Source organism: Erythrolamprus reginae, chromosome 2 (assembly GCF_031021105.1).
Source record: "Erythrolamprus reginae isolate rEryReg1 chromosome 2, rEryReg1.hap1, whole genome shotgun sequence".
NCBI lineage: Eukaryota > Metazoa > Chordata > Lepidosauria > Squamata > Dipsadidae > Erythrolamprus > Erythrolamprus reginae.
The window spans coordinates 36,676,947-36,695,030 of NC_091951.1; the positions used below are offsets into that span (position 1 = coordinate 36,676,947).

Below are 18,084 nucleotides of genomic sequence, written 5' to 3' on the forward strand. Positions count from 1 at the left end.
TTATTGTGGCTAATGGCTAATGTCCTGTGTTAGATTTTTTGGGTGAGGGGCTGCTTGCTCTAATCCTATCCCTCTGCCTTTGTTAGCTGTCAAAATTGCTGTAAGGGGTTTTCGAAATATGCTGTCTTGAATGGACTTCTGCTGGTAGTATTTCTGTCAGCCCAAAGCCATCATTTTGAGTTAGAGACTTTGGCCTGCCACAAGTAGAAAAATACTGTGGAAATTGGGGAGGGCGACTGCATGAGAAGGAAAGATACTAGCCACAACAAATTATTTCCAGCGATTCAAGGTCATCTTTTGTTCAGCCCAAGCTGGAAGTAGAGGGGAGGATTGTGGACGTTGAGAGAACCAGAGTGTTCCATGTGATGAACTTGTGGGTGTGGGGACGAAGGATGAATCATAACCTGGGTAGGAAAAGTTAGTACCAGGTTGACTACAGTTCTCCAGGACCACCTTTTGCCGCACGAATCCCAGCAGCCAGTTAGGTCCCACAGAGTTGGCCTTCTCCGGGTCCCGTCGACTAAACAATGTCATTTGGTGGGACCCAGGAGAAGAGCCTTCTCTGTGGCGGCACCGACCCTCTGTAACCAGCTCCCCCCAGATATCAGAGTTGCCCCCACCCTCCTTGCCTTTCGCAAGCTCCTTAAAACCCACCTGTGTCGTCAGGCATGGGGGAACTGAATTTTTTTCCCTTCCCCCTAGGTTTATAGAATTTATACATGGTATGCTTGTTTGTATGATTCGTCTCTTAAATTGGGATTTTTAGATTATTTTTTAATATTAGATTTGTTACATTGTCTTTTTTATTGTTGTTAGCCGCCCCGAGTCTTCTGAGAGGGGCGGCATTCAAATCAAATCAAATAATCAAATCAAATCAAATCAAATCAAAATAAATAAACAAACAAACAAACAACATGGCTCTGTCAATAAATTAGAACTTGGAAGAATGCCCAGGGTTTGGACTCTGATTTATTTCTCGGATGTTATTTGGAATGCTGACAATTTGCTCTCCTTGTGAATGGAGCCATCTTGACAGTTGGCTCCCTCTTTCTATAAGTTCATTATCTCAAGTGCCTCGTCTGTAATTATCTTCCTGTTACAATGTTACTATTGCATAGCATAGCATAGCATAGCATAGCATAGAATAGAATAGAATAGCTTAATTGGCCAAGTGTGATTGAACACACAATGAATTTATCTTTGGTGCATGTGCTCTCAGTGTTTGGTGCCCCTCCCACGCCCTACTACTGTACACTCATCTTTTTATTTTTTCCTGTCCAAAAAAACCGCACCGGATTTTGCATTGAAATAAAGTGCCACCGGTAGGTCTTCCTGTACTCCTGCCTGACCGCCTGAAGGGGGAGGACCAGATGCTGACTTTGAGTTTGAAAAACAGCCTAGAGGGTTTTTGACCTTTCTTCCTTTCCGTACAGAACCCGGAAGTACAGTTTTCCCTGGCTTCTCCACCCACTTCCCCGCTCCGCTACCCGGCTTTAGGTCCTTCCCCAAGATGGCGAAGCTATTGAGCTGCGTGCTGGGGCCTCGGTTGTACCGAGTCTACCGGGAACGAAGCCCCACCAGATCGCGTCGACTCAGGGCTGAACCAGACGATGGAACCCAATCCTCCTTGGATCCTTCTTGGGTAAGCCCGCTATTTTAGAAGCCCCCCTGAGATGTTTGGTATCGCCCACGTCACCCTTTATAGAGGCTGGGGAGCAGGCGGGTGGGAGATGGGCGAAACCATTATTGAACCCGGATGGGGGGGGCATTCGTTGACACTAACCTGCAAGAAAGGGATCTGATGAAGATAGCATGGCATTGAAGAATTGTGTCACTTGCAATCTGGTTTAAGGGGAGAACCTACTCACGTCGGAGAATCCCCTTATTTGAGGGTCCAGAGAGAAAAATGCAAACCAGAAAATGAATAGCCCGGTTAAAAAACAGCATATTTTTTGCAGGCGATTAAGAAATCCGGTTTTGTTTGTTTGTTTGTTTGTTTGTTTGCAAAACTGTCTTTTCCTGAAAGGAAAGGTGTGTGTGCATATGTATGGCATAGTATGGTATGGCATGGTATGTAAGTATGTTAGCATGTATGTTAGCATGAGTGATGCATTTGCAGGTTGACATATAGCAGCACTGCAATGGCAAAAACTAATCCTGCAGTATATCTGCCTGCTTTGCATCTGAAAACGAATCTTCTTTCAGCTTTAAAGCTTTCTGTGTCTTTCTCTGCAGAGCCTTCAAAACAGCTTGCGATCCTATAAGAACCAAAGTGTAAATAAAGCAACTTTTGTTAAGCATTGTTTCAAGGGCATACATGTGGAACCTGACAGTCTCAACCAAATTGTTTCTGGTAATGCAATGAGTTTTCTCTTGGCAACCCAGTAAAGCTTGGGATAATTTGCACATGAGAAGGCTGACCTGCTGCCAGCTCTTTGTTCTTTTGAAACATTTTTATTTGGTTTTACAGTGTGTGTTGTTTAAACTTTTAATTGGGAGCCACCCAGAATTGGTTAGTAGAAGATGTTCTAAATAGATAAATAAATACAGTAATTTGCCTGGGAGGTTGTATTCTGAAGAAACTGACATGCCATTGAAAAATGCCACTTGAATTGTAATTACCCACCATTGGAGTCTGAATCTGTGAGAGCTGTCAATGAGAGTGGCTCCCTTGACTGTGGAGGAAACTGAGGAAGAGCAAAGTCAGGCTGGGCAGAGCAGGGGAGAGAGAGAACAAGGGGAAAGGGCTTCAGATAAAGACCAAGGCCCTCCCAACAATGTGGGTGGGTTGCGTGGCTTATGAGGAAGAAACACCACCACCCCATTCCCTTCTATCATTTTATGATAAGATTGGGGGGGGGGCTCCTCTGAGGCTTTGAAGAGCTGCTGATCACTAGATATATGTGTGGGCTGGTAGGGAGAGTTCTCCTTGTAGGATTATGGTAAACATTTGTAAATTGGGAACTGAGCAATTGGAAAGCCCAGGTGTATTTAACAAGCTTTCAGGTTTAGACTACTGGAGATATCCCCAGTGAACACAGTAAATTACCCTCCTGGAAATATTCCCAAAACCATATCCTGGAGTCAGAAGTTCAATTGAGCTTTCTCCAAAGACCTTGTAAGCCCCTGAGCTCTGGTACCAATCTTATAACAATAATAAAAGACCTGTGCTTTACCTTTTTACATTGATAATTACATGGATGGGGAGGGAACGCTTGTAAGAGAGAAGGGATATGATTTAGAACAGTGTTTCCCAACCTTTTTTGAGCCGCGGCACATTATTCGTATTTTCAAAATCCTGGGGAACACTGAAAGGGGGGGGGGGGGGCTAAAGAAAAGTTTGGACAAAAAACCCCTCTCTCTTCCTCCCTTTCGCTCTATTTCTCCCTCTTTCTCTCTTTTCCTTCCTTCCCTTCATTCTCTCTCTCCATCCCTCTTTCTTTCTTTCTTCCTCTCTTTTTTGCTCTCTTTCTCTCTCTCTCCCTCCTTCCCTTCCTCTATGTCTTTCTCTCTCCCTTGCTCTTTCTCTCTGTCTCTCTTGCTATCTCTTTCTTGCTTTTTTCTCTCTCTCTTGCTCTCTCTCTCTCTTTCACTGTCTTGCTATATGTCTCTTTCTTTCTCTTTGCCTCTCTTGCTATCTCTCTTTCTCTGTCTCTCTTGCTATGTCTCTCTTTCTTTCTCTTTCTCTCTCTCTCTGTGCCTCTCTTGCTAAGTCTCTCTTTTTCTCTTGCTATGTCTCTCTTTCTTTTTCTCTCTCTCTGCCTCTCTTGCTATGTCTCTCTTTCTCTCTCTCTTTCTCTATCTCTCTTTCTCTGCCTCTCTTGCTGTCTCTCTTTCTTGCTCTGTCTCTCTTTCTCTGCCTCTCTTGCTATGTCTCTCTTTCTCTCTCTCTCTGCCTCTTATATGTCTCTCTTTCTCTCTCTCTCTCAGCTGACTGCAAGCGGGAGCCCTGACGGCGGCAGCTGGACGTGGTGCTGGACACCGTATATGCCAGGCACGCAGCGCCAGCATGTACGACGTCCAGCAGAACGTCCAACCGCCACCGTCAGGGCTCCCACTTGCAGTCAGCTGAGAGAGAGCGAGCGAGCGATCCCTCTCGCCGCCGCCATCTCCCCCGACTGCCTGCGGCCGCTGCACACCCCCCCCCCCCGCTCCCATCGGACACTTGCCGTCGACGAAAGAGGAGCTCCAGCTGGGCGGGGCGCTGCCGGTACTTCCGTCCTGGGGCTCCCGCTCGCAGCTGTCCCCCGCCTCCTGCTCGATGCCGCGGTTTTCGGCGCTCTCCTGCTGGGCCCCAAAGAAAGAAGGCGGGAAAAAGGTGCGAAGAATGGAGCTCTCCTTCTGCCTGCCTTCCTTCTTTGGGGCCCAGCAGGAGAGCGCCGAAAACCGCGGCATCGAGCAGGAGACAGCTGCGAGCGGGAGCCCCAGGACGGAAGTACCGGCAGCGCCCCGCCCAGCTGAAGCTTGGCGGCACACCTGGCCATGTCTCGCGGCACACCAGTGTGCCGCGGAACACCGGTTGGGAAACGCTGATTTAGAAAGTTGGAAATATTTTTTTCTACGGTAGTTTCCTTCCCAGAGCTTCTGGGTCTTAAATGTCCCAGATTTCCAACCCAAAATGTATGGGAATTCTGGATGTTAGCAATAGCATTTAGACTTGGCATTTAGATTTAGTGAGTTACATCACTCTGATCCGGCCTAGAAGTGATGAATGTTTTTTGTATTTGGTGTTCTAAATTGTTATATGTCGTTTTATCGTTGTACGCTACCCAGAGTCTGTCAGGAATTGGGCGGCTTATAAATCTATTAAAATTCAAATTATATACCGCTTCATAGTGCTTTTAAAAAAAAAATAATTTTATTGATTATAAAGAAGAAAACCAACAAACATAACACATAAGACATAATAAAACATTTAAATGAGCATTTCCAAAATGTAAACTAGGTGGTACACATCACAAAAGTAAAAAATTAATGCTATGACTATAAAAAGTGATTTTCATGGATATATATGGAATTGATATATGTTAATTTATCACTAAGTAGGGATAACATATAGAAGTTGAGATTAACATAATTTACATTTTCATTCTTATTTTGCATATACAGTAATACCTCATGATACGAACTTAATTGGTGCAAGGAGGAGGTTCGTAAGACGAAACATTGTTTCCCATAGGAAACAATGTAAAGTCAATTAATCCGTGCAACCAAAAAAAAAAACCCGCAAAAAAACGGCGTTCGGCGACTGCTGGGAAGCCGCGCGGCTGTTTTAAAAGGTGACAGCCGGCCTGGGGGGCTTCCCAGCACCCCCCCGAACCCCGAACCCGGAAGTTCGGCAAAGGTTCGGGGTTCGGGGGGAGCTGGGCAGCCCCCCAGGCCGGCTGTCACCTTTTAAAACAGCCGCGCGGCTTCCCAGCTGTGTCCGAACGCCGAACGCGGAAGTTCGAGTTTGGCGTTCGGCTTCGGGAGACAGCTGGGAAGCCGCGCGGCTGTTGTAAAAGGTGACAGCCAGCCTGGGGGGCTTCCCAGCACCCCCCCGAACCCCGAACCTTTGCCGAACTTCGGGGTTGGGGGGGGTGCTGGGAAGCCCCCCAGGCCAGCTGTGACCTTTTAAAACAGCCGCGCGGCTTCCCAGGTGTCTCCGAACGCCAAATGCCAAACCCGAACTTCGGCGTTCGGAGACAGCTGGGAAGCCGCACGGCTGTTTTAAAAGGTCACAGCCGGCCTGGGGGGCTTCCCAGCACCCCCCCCCGAACCCGGAAGTTCGGCAAAAGTTCGGGGTTTGGGGGGGTACTGGGAAGCCCCCCAGGCCGGCTGTGACATTTTAAAACAGCCGCGCGGCTTCCCAGTTGTCTCCCGAAGCCGAACGCCAAACCCGAACTTCCGCGTTCGGCGCTCAGAGACAGCTGGGAAGCCGTGCGGCTGTTTTAAAATGTCACAGCCAGCCTGCGGGGCTTCCCAGCACCCCCCCGAACCCCAAACCCGGAAGTTCGGCAAAAGTTTGGGGTTCAGGGGGGTGCTGGGAAGCCCCCCAGGCCGGCTGTGACATTTTAAAACAGCCGTGCGGCTTCCCAGCTGTCTCCGAATGCCGAACGCGGAAGTTCGGGTTTGGCGTTCGGCTTCGGGAGACAGCTGGGAAGCCGCGCGGCTGTTGTAAAAGGTGACAGTCGGCCTGGGGGGCTTCCCAGCACCCCCCCCGAACCCCGAACCTTTGCTGAACTTCCGCGTTCGGCTTCGGGAGACAGCTGGGAAGCCGCGCGGCTGTTTTAAAAGGTGACAGCCGGGCTGGGGGGCTTCCCAGCAACCTCCCGAACCGAACCCGGGGTTCAGAAAAATTTTGCTTCTTCTTACGAACTTTGTTCGAGTTACGAACCGGCGTTCGGGAGGCTTCTGGGAAGCCCCGCCACCCGGCTGTCACCTTTTAAAACAGCCGTGCGGCTTCCCAGCTGTCTCCGAATGCCGAACGCGGAAGTTCGGGTTTGGCGTTCGGCTTCGGGAGACAGCTGGGAAGCCGCGCGGCTGTTGTAAAAGGTGACAGTCGGCCTGGGGGGCTTCCCAGCACCCCCCCCCGAACCCCGAACCTTTGCTGAACTTCCGCGTTCGGCTTCGGGAGACAGCTGGGAAGCCGCGCGGCTGTTTTAAAAGGTGACAGCCGGGCTGGGGGGCTTCCCAGCAACCTCCCGAACCGAACCCGGGGTTCAGAAAAATTTTGCTTCTTCTTACGAACTTTGTTCGAGTTACGAAAAAAGTTCGTAAGAAGAGGCAAATTTTTTCTGAACCCCGGGTTCGTATCACGAGTTGTTCGTAAGACGAGGGGTTCGTATCTTGAGGTACCACTGTATTTGGAACTTATATAGTCAAATTTAAACTCTATAGAATTGTAATGATACCATCCAAAGATCTTTACTATTGATTTGTCAACTATATTGTTGACCGCTAAGTTGCAACTTTAAAGATTTAGTTCAGATTATTTCTAGCCGTTTTAGTTTATAATGTTCCTAAAAAAATTTGGATAGCCATCTATCAATAGGTTCGCAGTTTCTCTTGTATATAATATTTCAGATTTGTCTCTTTTAGAATATTTCTAAGAAAGGTGAAAGAGAACTTGTCAGTTTTAATTAATTTTTATTTGGAATATTTGTAATGTTTCAGCCAATTATACCAACGATCCCAGGCTGGGTAGAAGTCTGATGTGTCTCTGTCTTGCAGTTCATAGGTCATTTTTGTTAGTTCTGCACATTCATGTATTTTATTTGTGAGGTGTAAAGTAGATGGGGTATGCTTTTTTCAGAACCTCTCTAAGTAGTTTTACAGAATCAGCATATTGCCCCCAGCAATTTGGGTCCTCATTTTACCCACCTTGGAAGGATGGAAGGCTGATTCAACCTTGAGCCGGTGGTGAGATTTGAAGTGCTCAACTACAGCTAGCAGTTAGCTGAAGTAGCCTGCAGTGCTGCACTCTAACCACTGTGCCACCCCGGCTCCTAAAGTTATATACCCACTGCACCAAGAGGTTGGAAAAATACAGGGGTGAGTTCCACTTACCTTTGCCACCGGTTGGCATCGTGACATTTTGCACACTCACGCTTCGCTTGTGCACACATTTATTAATTGGACTTATATGCCGCCCCTCTCTGTGGACTCGGGGCGGCATATAAATGTCCCCTCATGCAAATTTACTTCTGTGCATGCTCAGAAGGTAGGTTCAGCCCAAAATACAGCTGAGGAGCTGCTCAGCTGTGCTTCGGGAAAAGAAATAAACCCAGGACTGGCAGGAGGGCTTTTTTCAAAGCAGAGGACTAAGAGAAGCCATTCAAATATAAAAAAAAAATCACTGAAAATTCCAAAAAAAAAAAAAAAAGATGGCAGCACAAATGGATCTGCAAAGACAGAATTGTATCTGTGATGCCATCTTCACGTCACCAGTGGGTCTCTTTCCACCTTTGGAAAAATACCATCTAAATCAGGGGTGTCAAACTCGATTTCATTGAGGGCCACATTACGGTCGTGTTTGACCTTGGGGGGGACAGAGTGGGCGTGGCCAGGGTGAATATAGCCAGCTCGAGGTCACTTGGGTCGGGGTGCCTGTTGTGGCCCAAATGCTCTGGCAGCAAAAACAGGCTCACGGTCTTCGTTTTCGGCTGTGACGGCCTCCTGCAACCTTCTGCCAGGGAAAACGCAGCTTGGGAGTGCCACCCGTGGCCCTCGCGAGCTCCATTTTCAGCTGCGAAGGCCTTCCGGAACCCTCTGACATTGAAAATGGAGCTTGGGACTAGTCCTTCACTGTTTCCAGGGCGACCCTGTGGGCCAGATCTGGCCCCCGGGCCTTGAGTATGAAACCCTTGGTCTAAATGATCTTGTGCAAGTAACATACTGTATTTATTTATTTATTTATTCATTCATTCATACATTCATTCATTCATTCATTCATTCAATTTTTATGCCGCTCTTCTCCTTAGACTCAGGACGGCTTACAACATGTTAGCACTAGCACTTTTTAACAGAGCCAGCATATTGCCCCCACAATCCGGGTCCTCATTTTACCCACCTCGGAAGGATGGAAGGCAGAGTCAATATTGTTCAACAGGATGATAGATACATGCAAGATAGGTAAAAATGAGTTTTGCAGGGGAAGTCTAAAATACATACTCGTATTTATTTATTTCGGGGGGGGGCCCACCTCCAGGGAACAAAGGGCAAAATGCTTGAGATTACTGCACATAATTTCAGAAATAATGCTTTGCAAACCTTTTGACGCTTGCGCAAGGAATTCTTGCTCATCTGCCAGGATCACCTTATGCTACTGTCATTCAGACAGACAGTGACTTGTGTGTGGATTACAAAGGGCTTTAGAAAGAGTTGTAAAGTGCCAGGAGCCAGCTTTATATATTAGCAGGCGGGCTTTGATCCTAAAATGAATAAGATGTGTGAACCCCAGATTACCGCTGCTTGGTTAAAATGGGAACAGTTGATTCTTTTTCCCTCCAATTTAATAGGAACCATTTTTTTCATTTGTAGCTTTCTTTTTTGCTTCTGAGGGTTGCAAAATCTGGTGATCTACCAGTGTCACAGAGGATGAAGTGAAAAGCTCATTTGTTGCTCACTTGTGGTCTTTTTAGATATTGGAGATTTTAGGATGCAAAATATGTGTTGGTCTGATCTTAATCTGGGGATTTCCTAGGAGTCAGAAAAAATGGGGATTGGTAGTGCTGGAGCATATAAACAGAAATATAAAACAAGAGACATAAGTCGCATAGAACTGGGCAGAAGTTGGATTTGAATTAAAGGTAGATCTCAGGTAGATTTGTAGTATTACTGACTTTTGGGTGTTTTAATCGACTTCCAGCGATTGGGAAAACCAGTTCCATAGTAATGCAGACCAGGCTTGTGTTGGTGGATATGATTAACCCCGGACTGTGGCTCATAGAACTCCATAGCTATTTCCCCTTCCCCATATATTACCATGTTTCATTGGTTTTTCAGAGAGTAGACCTTAGTCCATGTCCAGGTCAGCCTCAGAAATATAAAATTAAGAACCAGTCATCTTGCTGCACGTCATGTATCAATAGTACTTCAATTTAAATACCATTTTACAGCCCTCTCTAAGTGGTTTACATAGTCATCATTTTCCCCCAAACAACCTGGGTCCTCATTTTACCCATCTCGCAAGGATGGAAGGCTGAGTCAACCTTGAGCCTGGTGAGATTTGAACTGCCAAATTGCAGGCAGTCGGCAGGCAGCAGAAGTAGCCTGCAGTACTGTGTTCTAACCACTGCGCCACCACGGCTCTTCACTATAAAGTTGATGGATGGTTGGTAGCTTGAAATTCAAGCTCAACAAACGTCTTGTTTCTTTCAACAGGAATCATATTACCAGCCGCGGACACTTGAAAAACATGCAGACAGCATCCTTGCACTGGTGAGTATCTTCTCCATTTCATTTTGGGGAGAGACAGAAAGAGGAAAATAACAACCTCACAATCTTAGAGTGATTTGTACACGTTTGTGCTTGGGCAGGTCACTGATCCTCCTCAGAGAAGAAAAAAGCATTTTGTTGTAACTATACTGCTCAAAAAAATAAAGGAAACACTCAAATAACCCAGTCTGCGGAGAGGGGCGGCATACAAATCTAAATAATAAATAAATAAATAAAATAAATCCCAGATCTGAATGAATGAAATATTCTCATTGAATACATTGTTCTGTACAAAGTTGAATGTGCACAACAGCATGTGAAATTGATTGCCAATCAGTGTTGCTTCCTAAGTGGACAGTTTGATTTCACAGAAGTTTGATTTACTTGGAGTTATATTGTGTTGTTTAAGTATTCCCTTTATTTTTTTTGAGCAGTGTATTTCCCTGTTTTCTCCAAGTTCTTTTTTCCCCTGTATAATAATACAGATAGTCCTTGACTTATGGCCACAATTTAACCTAAATTTTCCACTGCTAAACAAGACAATTTTTCAGTGAGTTTTGTCCCATTTTACTAACTTTTCTTGCCAACCGTTGTTAAAGCAAATCACTGCCGTTATTAAGTTAGTAACAACAGTTGTTAAGTGAATCTGGCTTCCCCGTTGATTTTGTTCGTCAAAATGTCACAAAAGAGGATCATGTGACCTTGGGGCACTGCAGCCGTCATAAATACATGCCAGTTTCCAAGCGTCTGAATTTTGATCCCGTAACCATGGTGCTGCTGCAATGGACGTAAGTGTGAAAAACGGTCATAAATCTCTTTGTTTTAGTGTCGTTGTATCTTTGTTCGGTCACTGAGTGAGTGCATAGTTGTAAGTCCAGGACTACCTGTAGAATATATCAGAGAAGGATATCTTAAATCAGGAGTGTCGAGCTCAGTTTCATTGAGGGCCTCATCATGGTTGTAATTTACCTCAGGGACCAGGGTGGGTGTAGCCTGGGTGGGCGTAGCCAGCTTGATGTCACTCATGTCAGGGACACTTGTGGTTGGCCGAGCACTCTGCCAATGAAAACAGGCTCCCAAACTCCATTTTGGGCTGCCATGGCCTCCTGCAACCCTTTGCCAGCGAAAACGGAGCTCTGGAGGACTGCATGCGGCCCTCCCAAGCTCCATTTTTGCCGGCAGAAGCAATGTCACAAAAGAGGATCGGAACGGTCACGGAAATGGCAATGCGTGGGCATCTGTGTGTCTCCCCTGTGCATGCCCTTTCTTTGCTTCCGTGCTTGTGCAGAAGCAAAGAAATTGGTGAAAATCGCCAAAATCTCATGCGTGCGAGTGTCCTTGTGTGAGATTTCAGCGATTTTTGCCAATTTCTTGCACAGGCCTGCCACCACCCCCGCACGCGTGCGCCAGCCTCCAGGACCAATCTGGTAGGAAAAGATAAGTGCGGGCCATCACTGAGGAGATCTTCTATTATGAAACAGGAATTGCATTGAGTCCTGCCGCTTTATCCTGCCGTGTGTGTGTGCGTGTGTGAAGGAGAGCTGACATCCATTCCAGAGAAGGCAGGAATCTACCCAGGGTTGGGTTCTAACTTGCCTCGCCACTGGTTCGCTTCCTCCAGCACCGCTGGCTGCGCGCGCGTTGCCAAAACCCCGGTTTCTACTCATGCGCAGAAGCCAAAAACAGCTTCTGTGCATGTGCAGAAGCCAAAATCAAGAGCCATTAGAGCCGGTTTAGGGGCGATCACTTGGGGGAGGGGGGGAGAATTCCCGCTACCAGTTCTATAGAAGCGGTCTGAATCGGGAGCAACCCCCCTCTGATTCTGCCTTTCCCTCACTTGGACTATTGCCTGCTTTAGGGAAGCTGTTGAGAGAAGCAAGAGCTCATTAGGAGCACGATGAAAGCATGTTTACTCCAATTACAGTCCCCCGTGGTTTTTCAGGAGTAGCTATGTTTACACCCCTTCTCTGAGCAGACTCGGTTCCCTGTTGGCTTCAACCGTTCCGCTATCCGTAACCTTCTGAGCTCTCTTTTCTGCTGCTTTTCACCCAGCTCCTCTCTCGGGGCACACAAACACATCACCCCTGGCTTTGCAAAGATTCTTGGAAACGTTGGTTCTCTGTGTAACTCACCCCCCTTCCCTTTGCTCTATCCCTGCAGGCTTCCGTGCTGTGGTCCATTTCCTATTACTCCTCCCCGCTCGCTGTGTTTTACCTGTACAGAAAAGGTATGGGCTGCTAGTCCTGTGTGAATCTTTGGGTGTTAGAGGCTGCCTCTCTGCTCCGTAGTTGTAGGACGGCTATCGTTTGCGTGCTCTGGTCGCCTTCAGGAGAGGTCAAGTTACCACCTCTGGTGGCCAAATGCAGGTCACCAAATCAGGGGGATGCTCTGTTGGACTTGGAAATGGTGCCGGGAGGCACACACAACCTTACAACCACGTATACAGGTAGTCCTCAACTTAACAACCACAAATTGAGCCCCAAACCTCTGTTGCTAAGCCAGACGTTGGTTAACTTGAGTTTTGCCCCATTTTACGCCCTTCCCGGCCACAGCGGTTAAGTGAATCTCTGCAGTCCGTTGAAGTTGAATTGGGTCAGGTAGTAGGGAAAGCAAGTAGAATGCTTGGCTGCATAGCTAGAGGTATAACAAGCAGGAAGAGGGAGATTGTGATCCCGCTGTATAGAGCGCTGGTGAGACCACGTTTGGAATACTGTGTTCAGTTCTGGAGACCTCATCTACAAGAAGATTGAATGGATCCAAAGACGGGCTACAAAAATGATGGAAGGTCTTAAGCATAAAACTTATCAGGAAAGACTTAATGAACTTGATCTATATAGTCTGGAGGACAGAAGGGAATGGGGGGGGCATGATCGAAACATTTAAATATGTTAAAAGGTTAAATAAGGTTCAGGAGGGAAGTGTTTTTAATAGGAAAGTGAACCAAGAACAAGGGGGCACAATCTGAGGTTAGTTGGGGGAAAGATTAGAAGCAATGTGAGAAAATATTATTTTACTGAAAGAGTAGTAGATCCTTAGAACAAACTTCCAGTAGACGTGGCTGGTAAATCCACAGTAATTGAATTTAAACATGCCTGGGATAAACATATATCCATCCTAAGATAAAATACAGGAAATAGTGTAAGGGCAGACTAGATGGACCATGAGGTCTTTTTCTGCCGTCAGTATTCTGTGTTTCTAAGTTTATTTTATTTTATTATTTATTTTATTTATTAGATTTGTATGCCGCCCCTTTCCGTAGACTCAGGGCGGCTAACAAAAATAATAAAACAGCGTATGACAAATCTAATGTTAAAATAACTAAAAACCCTTATTAAAACCGAGCATACACACAAACATACCATGCATAAATTGTATAGGCCTAGGGGGAAAGGAGTATCTCAGTTCCCCCATGCCTGACGACAGAGGTGGGTTTTAAGGAGCTTACGAAAAGCAAGGAGGGTGGGGGCAATTCTGATCTCTGGGGGAAGCTGATTCCAGAGGGTTGGGGCCGCCACAGAGAAGGCTCTTCTCCTGGTCCCGCCAAATGACATTGTTTAGTCGATGGGACCCGGAGAAGGCCAACTCTGTGGGACCTAACTGGTCGCTTGGATTCATGCGGCAGAAGGCGGTCCCGGAGATATTCTGGTCCGATGCCATGAAGGGCTTTATAGGTCATAACCAACACTTTGAATTGTGACCGGAAACTGATCAGCAACCAATGCAGACTGCGGAGTGTTGGTGTAACATGGGCATATTTAGGGAAGCCCATGATTGCTCTCGCATCTGCATTCTGCACGATCTGAAGTTTCCGAACAAGTTGAAGTTGTTAAGTTAGCAACATGGTTCTTAAGAGCCGTGCTGGCAAAGTGGTTAGAGTGAAGTACCACAGGCTTCTTCTGCTGACTGCTGACCAGCTGCAATTTGGCAGGTCGAATTTCACCAGGCTCAAGGTTGAACTCAACCTTCCATCCTTCCGAGGTCAGTAAAACGAGGACCCCAGATTGTTTGGGGGAAATATGCCAACTCTGTAAACCGCTTAGAGAGGGCTGTAAAAGCACTGTGAAGCGATCTATTCAGTAAGTCTTAAGTGCTAACTGAATCTGGCTCTTCCCCATTGAGTTTGCTTGTCAAAATATCACAAAAGACGATCGCTTGTCCTGGGGACACTGCAGCCCGTCATAAATATAATCCAGTTTGTCAAGTGCCCAAATTTTGATCACGTGATCATGGAATGCTGCAGTGGTTATAAGTGTGGGAAAAAATGGTAACTTTAAAAGGACAAGAAATAAAAGGTTGCAACTTGAGGATTATGTACCATATTTTTCAGAGCATAAGATACACCTTAGTTTGGGGGGAGGAAAATAGGAGAATGCAGCTGCAAAAGCAATCAGGGGCTTCCCCAGGTATGCCCATGTTACACCAACACTCCGCAGTCTGCATTGGTTGCCGATCAGTTTCCGGTCACAATTCAAAGTGTTGGTTATGACCTATAAAGCCCTTCATGGCATCGGACCAGAATATCTCCGGGACCGCCTTCCGCCGCACAAATCCCAGCGACCAGTTAGGTCCCACAGAGTTGGCCTTCTCCGGGTCCCGTCGACTAAACAATGTCGTTTGGCAGGACCCAGGGAAAGAGCCTTCTCTGTGGCGGCCCCGACCCTCTGGAATCAGCTCCCCCCCCCAGAGATTAGAACTTCCCCCACCCTCCTTGCCTTTCGCAAACTCCTTAAAACCCATCTCTGCCGTCAGGCATGGGGGAATGGAAACATCTCCCCCGGGCCTATACAGCTTATGCATGGTATGGTGGTGTGTATGTTTGCTTTTTATAATGGGGTTTTTAGTGTTTTTTAAATTATTAGATTTGTTGTACATTGTTTTGTTGTTGCTGTGAGCCACCCCGAGTCTACGGAGAGGGGCGGCATACAAATCTAATAAATAAATAAATAAAACATTCTTCCAAGTGATTAGCAGTGAAAAAGGGGAAGATCATTAGCACTTTGTTAGAGCTGGGGGGGAAAAGCTTCGGAAAAAGCTACATGCGGCGTATAAGACTCACCCATATTTTTTTTTATAACATAATAATTTAAAAAATCTTTGAATGTGCAGAATTAGACAGGATGTAGTTGATTAACTTAGAATAACTTTAAAATCAATGGAAATAAGGGATTATAGTTTAGCTGTCGCTATAGACAGCAGTCGTGTTTGGGGTTTTTTTTGTGATGTTAGTTGTATTGTTTGTAAAGTTTGTGTTTTATTTTCTTTTTCTATGTTGTTTTTAAATGTAAGTAAATCTAATAAAAATTTTATTAAAAACAAAAAGACTCACACAAATTTTCAGCCTCTTTCAAGGGGGGGGGGGTGTTTTATACTCTGAAAAATACGGTATATGCTCCCAAAAGTCACTTGCTCAATCCCTGTGCAGGATACCTTGGGCCACTGCCACCAATCAGTGGAAGGCAGGAGAGGATTGCATCATCATGGCCTGGGATGGGCTGGATTAGAGGATGCTTTGAATGAAGGGCTGATAACTCGAAGTCTATAGAGATTCTAAGTCATTCAAATCACGGTTGTCCCAAAAGTGCTTTTTCAGGAGGCAACTGGATTTTCTTGTTTTGTTTTTTCTTTTGAAGACATTTCCCTTCTCATTCAAGAAGCTTCTTCAGCTCTGACAGAATGGTGGGTGAATGAAAATGTCTTCAAAAAGGGTACAAAAGCAAGAAAGTCCATCTGTATTCTGAAAAAAGCACCTTGGAGTCATCAGTTCCCTGAGTCTCCGAAGAAAATTGCTGATTGTTTGCTTTGGCTTTGCCACGAGGCCATTATTGATGGGTGAGATGCCTACTTGGCCACCCCTAAACCTTCTCCAGGAGTTGCTCCTAAATCACATGGGAAAATTGGGAAACGTCAGGGATCGATCTCTTGAACTCTTCCTTTAAAGAGATCATGTCAGTTCCTGGTAATGACACGGATAGGTTTCATGTAGCTTTCTTGGCAAATGATGTCTCTTTGCCACTGTCTTTTTCCGGGGTGTTTTTTCGACTACTCTGGGGATTTCCTTGTGGTCTCCTCTCCCCAAGTACTAACATGGCCAGACCCTGATGGGCTTTTGAAAACTAGTCGGGGTGAGCTCGGTTCTGCCACATAGCTGGGCTTTAACTGTATATGGCCTTCATTTGATTTGTGTTAAGGTACCTCAAATTAAATGAAAAACTGTAGATTTCTGGGCTGCTGTGTGTGTGCGCATGTGGTTTTATTATTATTATTATTATTATTATTATTATTATTATTATTATTATTATTATTTATTAGATTTGTATGCCGCCCCTCTCCGAAGATTCGGGGCGGCTCACAACAGTAGTAAAAAAAATGTCAAAGAACAAATCTAATATTAAAAAGAAACACATATAAAATCCCTCATTTAAAACCAAACAACGCATACATACCAATAATAAAATATAAAAGCCTAGGGAGGTGTCTCAGTTCCCCCATTCCTGGCAATATAGGTGGGTCTTGAGTAATTTACAAAAGACAAGGAGGGTAGGAGCAGTTCTGATCTCCGGGGGGAGTTGATTCCAGAGGGCTGGGGCCGCCACAGAGAAGGCTCTTTATTGATAAAGGTTTCCCACTAAAAGATGTGAATGCTATTGTGAGACTGAGTTCGATCATTTTTTTAAGGAACTTTGATTAGGGTGAGGAATAGTCAACAAACTCATATTGCATTTTATTTTTAGCTGTCTGAAGGTAGGTTTCATCTACCTTAGTTCTCCTCAGATGCCTACTGGCTGGAAAGTCATAGAGTTGCCATCCTAGAACATCCAGAGAGCAGATTGGGGCAGTCAATAATCTACCCCCTTCCTTTCTAAGAAAAAAATAACGCACTCTTAGCCTTTGATGTGCTCTCTCTGAACCGCTTCCCTTTCTTTTCCTTTCTTCCTTTCCAGGATATTTAACCATGCCGAAAGTCGTTGCTATTTCTCATTATGCCGGGACCATGCTGCTACTCTTGGCTGGGATTGCCTGTCTAAGAGGTGTGTGCTTTTGGGGGGCGGGGGGGATGTTGGGTGGTAGATCTGCTGACTCGGGAATGCTATACTTTAACTAGGTTTGCAATCCTGTCTCTGTAGTTGTCGGGTTGCGTCTTCTCTTCACGGTAATACAGGTGACTTAACCATATTTGGGACCATTTTTAAGTGATGCGGTCATTAAACCAGACCTCATGGGAACAGACCTGATTTTACAACCATTTTCACCATGATCATTAAGCAAATGACGTGGCCATTAAGTGATTCTGGCTTCCCCAATTGAAGTTGTTACTGGAAGTTGGCTGGGAAAATTGTAAAACGTGGTCATGTAAACACAAGATGCTGCAATCGTCATAAACATGAGCCATTTGGCAAGCCCCCAAATTGCGGCATAACCACAAGGCTGGCATGACGATAAGCCGTAACGTTGAGAATGGGTTATAAGTTACTTTCTCCTACCGTGTTTCCCCGAAAATAAGACGTACCCCGAAAGTAAGGCATGTCAGAGGTTTTGCAGAATTTGCTAATATAAGGCACCCCCCGAAAATAAGGCGTAGTCACGTTTACATACGTTTACAAGATCTGAGGGGACGGGGTGAGACGGAATGGGAGTCGGGATCTGACACGCCCCTCCTGGCCGCCCCCTTAACAGCCTCCCAGTCTCTACCGTCTAACCGCTCCAAGCTGCAGGAAGGGTAAGGCGGGCTGCAATACCGGCAGCTTCGGGGGCTCCTTTCCTCAGCGGTTCATTTTGTTACCTCTAGGCAGCGGCACCAACTTTTTCCTTCCCAGCGGCGGCGATGGCGGCAGTTTCCCTTCGAGGAGCAGCAGCGCCAGGAACATCACGTGATGAAGCCACCGGAGCCGCCGGGAAGGAAAAAGTTGGTGCAGCTGCCTAGAGATAACAAAACTAACCGCTGAGGAAAGGAGCCCCCGAAGCTGCTGGTATTGCAGCCCACCTTACCCTTCCTGCAGCTTGGAGCAGTTAGACGGTAGAGACTGGGAGGCTGTTAAGCGGGCGGCCAGGAGGGGCGTGTCAGATCCCGACTCCCATTCCATCTCACCCCGTCCCCTCAGATCTTGTGGCAGCTGCTTTAAGTAAGTCACCCACCAAAAATAAGACGTAGCACAACTTTTGGAGCAA

General features: G+C 46.1%; 1 protein-coding gene across 2 annotated transcripts in view; it reads left to right on the forward strand.

Moving 5' to 3' along the window:
- Positions 1–1,381: 1,381 nt before the first annotated feature.
- ABHD16A (abhydrolase domain containing 16A, phospholipase) overlaps positions 1,382–18,084 on the forward strand; it is a 48,285-nt gene continuing 31,582 nt past the window's right edge. Inside the window, exons 1-4 of one of the 2 annotated variants that reach the window (XM_070737803.1) lie at positions 1,382–1,642; positions 9,865–9,921; positions 12,079–12,145; positions 16,860–16,946. In XM_070737803.1, coding sequence (XP_070593904.1) covers positions 1,511–1,642; positions 9,865–9,921; positions 12,079–12,145; positions 16,860–16,946 — 343 coding nt within the window. In that variant the 5' untranslated portion in view covers positions 1,382–1,510. The remainder of the gene's footprint in view (positions 1,643–9,864; positions 9,922–12,078; positions 12,146–16,859; positions 16,947–18,084) is intronic. The other variant, XM_070737804.1, reaches the window with a different exon arrangement.